Source organism: Penaeus japonicus, unplaced genomic scaffold (genome assembly GCF_977035675.1).
Source record: "Penaeus japonicus unplaced genomic scaffold, GWHDUDI00000001_assembly GWHDUDI00000007, whole genome shotgun sequence".
NCBI lineage: Eukaryota > Metazoa > Arthropoda > Malacostraca > Decapoda > Penaeidae > Penaeus > Penaeus japonicus.
This window is the reverse complement of record NW_028234409.1, coordinates 25,258,931-25,263,930: the sequence shown is the minus strand read 5'-3', so window position 1 is coordinate 25,263,930 and position 5,000 is coordinate 25,258,931. Positions and strand designations below refer to the sequence as shown.

Genomic DNA, 5,000 nt, shown 5'->3' with positions numbered 1-5,000 from the left:
GTGTGTGTGTGTGTGTGTGTGTGTGTGTGTGTGTGTGTGTGTGTGTGTGTGTGTGTCCATGTGCGTGTGCGTGTGCGTGTGCGTGTGCGTGTGCGTGTGCGTGTGCGTGTGCGTGTGCGTGTGCGTGTGCGTGTGTGTGTGTGAGTGTGAGTATGTGGGCATATGTGCACGCGTCCATACATGTGAGCATGTGTGTCTATATGTATAGCATTTAGGGATAAGACTCTGACATGAAGAAAAAAAATTCTATGATTTCAGTCATACATGTTACCCAAGAATATTGTCAACTTGGAGATATTAATGGAAACATTCTTTCAATATTTCACAACAAAATCTTTTGGATGTACAACCAAAGTGATTGCTATACTAACAAACCAACAGACACACAAATAAATATACTAACAACAAACGACCAAAGTAATAACAAACCCCCACCAAAAATAAATACATATAAATATTCACTATTGAAAGAGAATCAGTAAAATAATAGAAAATCTAAAATATATGCATGCGCATAAAATTTTAACATGATCAAATTTTATGATGTAGACTGTTAGTAGATGACAAGAAAATATTTAAACTTCTATAAAGGGTAACTCCAGACTTAATAGTCCCATCTAGCTATCTAGCCCAAACTTACTCCTTGTAATCATCTGAAATAGACTATGAACCAGCAATACCAATCTGACCAGTAGTCTTAACATAATCTCCGTTGATAATGTGCCTGCCCCACTAAACTAACAAGTGCTTCGGGCCTTGAGTGCCTGAGGTGTGTAACATCACATAGTGTTTACACCATCACAAGGCCACACTTCCGCAGTGCTGTTCAGCTCGCCTCCATTGTGCTGTGAAGTGCCATTGCAAGTAGCTATATTGTTATCCCTTTCACAAGTTGTTGTGTATAATAATAATGGTGTACACGTGTGTATTGTATGGCTGTAGTAAATCGTCAGTGTGTGATATCAGAACACTACACGAAGATACATCCTGAAAAAGAAGAATGAAAAGTAAAATGAAAATGTCATTGTTACCTGAATTGAAAACTATTGAATCCTGTTGCAGCACTGAAATTAATTCATGGTGAGATAGTGAAGGATAATTCACAGAAGGCAAAAATGAAATGGCGTGGGAATGGACTTAGTCAGGATTGTCAATTAATTGTGAATTCTGGTTGAGCTGCTGTTTGTAGGCCAGGTAGGCTATTTCTAAGGCCTACACATTTAGGCAACCACCTTTGAATGCTAGATGCTGTGTAATGCACTGAAATTCTTCATTTTCTATGGCCCATTCCTGTGTTTCCTGCTGTACAATATTTGTGGATTTACAACATCCATTCTTGAGAAGTTGCCATAATTTCACAGTGGCCACATTCACACCTGGAAATATCACAAGCCTGAGTAAAACGTTTTTTCCAATAATGCAACTGTGAAATCTGTACTCTGCTATGCAATCCTGATGCTACACAATACTATGAACAGAATAACTCATTCATCTGCATATTTTCACTTCCTGTGCTTTCACTTTCCTGATGCACATCCCTACCCTACCTTCCCCTGATCAATATCATTGTTACCTACCAATAGTCAAAATCTTGTAGGCAGCATCATGTTCTCTGCTGGGCTTTCATCTGAGTTGTATTCTGGCTTAAACTCCTCTTGCAGCACAACCCCTTCCTCCACAACATCTCTGTTGTCAATTTCTTCCAAAGAGTGTAATGAACCCGATGAAATATTAACCAATTCGCAATCCATAAGCTTTAGTCTGCTGTTTGGCTGTTCACCTCGTCTGACGTCAAAACATTTCCTAGAAGGACGATTTGTTTCCAGCGCACTCATATGAAAATTGTATTTTTTACCAGGATGTACCAAAATAAATGCATCCATCCTTATGTATGTTGTTATTCAACTATCTACAATTAGGTTAGGGTAAAAGAAAAAAAAAAGAAGAAAAAAAAAGAAAGATGGGTCTAGAGATATCCCTTAAATAAAACTCAATCTCACTGAAATTCACATAATTTAGAATAGGCAAATAAAGACTATAATGATACAACATCATGTACAAATCTGCATACATTAGGGTTACTTACAAGCCTTTGCCTAATAACCTACCACTGTCACATTTCTCCTCCCATTCCTTTTTCATGCTCTCATTCTCGTTCTCTCTCTGTCAGTCAATTAGTCATTAAGTCAAGCCAAACAAATTCTTAATCTGTTAGATAATCAGTCAATACCCTATTTAACTCACTCATGCATTCATGCACCCACTTAACACATTTAACAATAAAGAAAAAGATAACAACAAACACTCCCCTATGGACTGACATAATCATACACTTTCAGAATGTATATAACAAATCAACTATATTTATCATAATTCTTAAAGATCTTTTTTTGTTGTATTTCTTATCCAAAAACAGAAATGAATATCCTATATAATAACATCACAGATACTATGGTTGAAATAGCAACGTAACTCACAAAAATATTACCTTAAAAGCATTTACACATGCCTGATAAAGGCCATATTTGCCTGTGGCTTAAAAAATTATTACTTTGTAAAACAATTCTTGTTACTATATTGTCATTACATCTCAAACATCATCATGGTTTTATAATTTTGTTATTTTTGTTTTTAACAACTTGTACTAAAATAATGGACATTTCAACCAGGAAACTTAATTTCTCTCTTAATTAACATATCAAAGCCTTGTATGTCACCCTTCTCTATAACAATGAATTAACCTCAAGACAATATTTTGCTAACTAGAAAACATGGTGAGAATTTAAATTCCTGTCTTTCCTTACCTTCTAAATGTGTTTATATTAAAATAGTTAACAGTTAATATACTGCAGGATTCATTTCCTACTGTCTTTGCACCTATAAATTTTAAATTTTACTTATGTCAATTGCCAGACTTGACCTATTAAACCTAAAACTCAAGGTATGAGGAGTATTTTCCATGTAGTTCCAACACTTCCTTATGTACAATCTCATCCTGTAAAAAAATCAATAAACTATTGTCATTTCAATATAAACTTATAAAAGGTCTATTTTTACACATTAAACTTCTCAAGCTATCATTTCCATTGAGTAAATATTTAATAAATTTGGAGCTATAAAAATAAATAATCTGATAAGTCATTCAAATACAGCAATGAAACATTACCTGAAAGCATACTTACATCTGGTGTAATAATAGGAACATCTGCTGCCTGCCTGAGCCAAGTTGATGCCACAGAAAAATTCCCTAATTGAATGTTGCACTTGGCTATAAAGAGGCGGTTCTCCTTCCAGTCTGTCGGTCTTAGTTCCTCAGCTGCCATGAAATGCTGCAAGGCCTCACTGAATGAGGAGGTAGGAACATTACCAAAGATGGTTTTTGCTACCTTTCTTTCTATCCAGGAGAGCTGAGAGACCTGAAATAGTTTTCAGTGTGATCTTGCCAGGCTAGAAATGTGAAAGTTGGTACATGCAACTTTAAGAAAACTTAGGATTTTCATTCATATCAATTTACAAATAAATATTATTCTAATCTGATCAAATAATGAAAACATTTATCAAATTTAAGAACTTATTATATACAGCATATATCACAATCAAACTTTCTTTTACCATCACCCTTTATTGTTTTACTTTTTTTTTTTTACAATGGAAAAGAAAAACTGTCACATCAAAACAAATATTTTTACCATTAGATAAACACAAGTAAACAAAAAAACAATTATTGTATTTTCAAGGCTAAAAAAATGGTAAATCAGTAATCATTCCCCTTATGTTGAAACCATCCTCATCCTCACCTCGAAACAAAAACGGCCCAACAAGTGGTGCAACGTTGAGTCCTTAGGGTTGATCTGCAGCGCTTTGTCAATGTGTTCCTTAAATACATTTCCACTCTCGATGCGATCCTTTACCCCCATGTACTCTCCTCTTGCCCCAGCCAAGATACCATACCACTTGTGTACATCAGCACTGTCTTCATGCAACTGTAGTGCATATTTTGCATATTCAAAAGCTAATAGAAGGAAACATATTTGTAAAATTAGATCAAGCTGTGATAAAGAGTGCTTATTTAAAAAAGAAAAAATGTATATAACAATTTTTTTTTAAATATTTTCAAGACGCCTGTGGCTTTTTATTGTGAAATAAACAAATAGTGACAGTAATACCTTCATTAATCAAACGTTCCTTTTCTTCTAAAACACCAAGTTTTTCTTGAATCGTTGCCATATTTCTTGTCGCTTTTGCTAATCGCCACAGGAATTCAGCATTTTTTAAATACTGATATGGTAAAAGAAAACACAGAGTTGATTTCCTCAAATATACTTTATGGACAAATTAGCTGATATCCCACTTCTTTATGCAAGAGTCAAAATATCAGTTGAGAATAAATAAAGGAAATAACAAACAAAAATAGATGAGTGTATTTGCCTACCTTATATTCCTTACTCTTCATCATAGTGTATACTTCTGATTGATCTTCAGTCGTCCCTTCAAGGAGCTGGTCAACCTTATGCAAGAAAAGCAAGAAATCTTCATCTTCTTCTTGAGACACTGGTGATATTCGTTCGATGTCGGTAGGTGATGCAAAGGAGTCTCCATACGTAATCAGTACTGAACTGATTGGCATGAAAGATTTGGGAGGATTAAAAAATGTCTATGACATATTTATGACTACACAAAGTCTTTATAATCTGATGTCTACGGCTTTCTTTTCTTAATCTATTGCATACAGGTATCATGACATACATGACACAGGAGCTTTGGCCTGACAACAGGCATCATGGCATACATGACGTTCAGGGACTTTGGATCATTGTGCCCTTTTATTGTGGTATGAGGAAGGAGTGAGTGATGGTGACAATTGCAATCATAATTATTATAATTATCGTAATAATAAGCAAACCTAGCATCCAAAACCTAGATGGCACCACTTTCTTCTAGCACCAGCAGGAGAGACAGCCTTGAATGGCATCCATCCACAAACACTATCTTTACAGAGT

The 5,000-nt window shown here is 35.1% G+C and overlaps 1 protein-coding gene across 5 annotated transcripts in view; it reads right to left on the bottom strand.

Moving 5' to 3' along the window:
* Positions 1-1,885: 1,885 nt before the first annotated feature.
* LOC122265575 (regulator of microtubule dynamics protein 1) overlaps positions 1,886-5,000 on the bottom strand; it is an 8,914-nt gene continuing 5,799 nt past the window's right edge. For 4 of the 5 annotated variants that reach the window (XM_086538605.1, XM_086538607.1, XM_086538606.1 and 1 more), the window contains 5 exons: positions 4,433-4,616; positions 4,167-4,278; positions 3,798-4,012; positions 3,183-3,416; positions 1,886-2,995 (listed from right to left, as the gene is read on the bottom strand). In XM_086538605.1, the coding sequence (XP_086394731.1) occupies positions 2,930-2,995; positions 3,183-3,416; positions 3,798-4,012; positions 4,167-4,278; positions 4,433-4,616 (811 nt within the window). In that variant the 3' untranslated portion in view covers positions 1,886-2,929. Of the gene's footprint in view, positions 2,996-3,182; positions 3,448-3,797; positions 4,013-4,166; positions 4,279-4,432; positions 4,617-5,000 lie in introns of all 5 variants that reach the window. The other variant, XR_015191166.1, reaches the window with a different exon arrangement.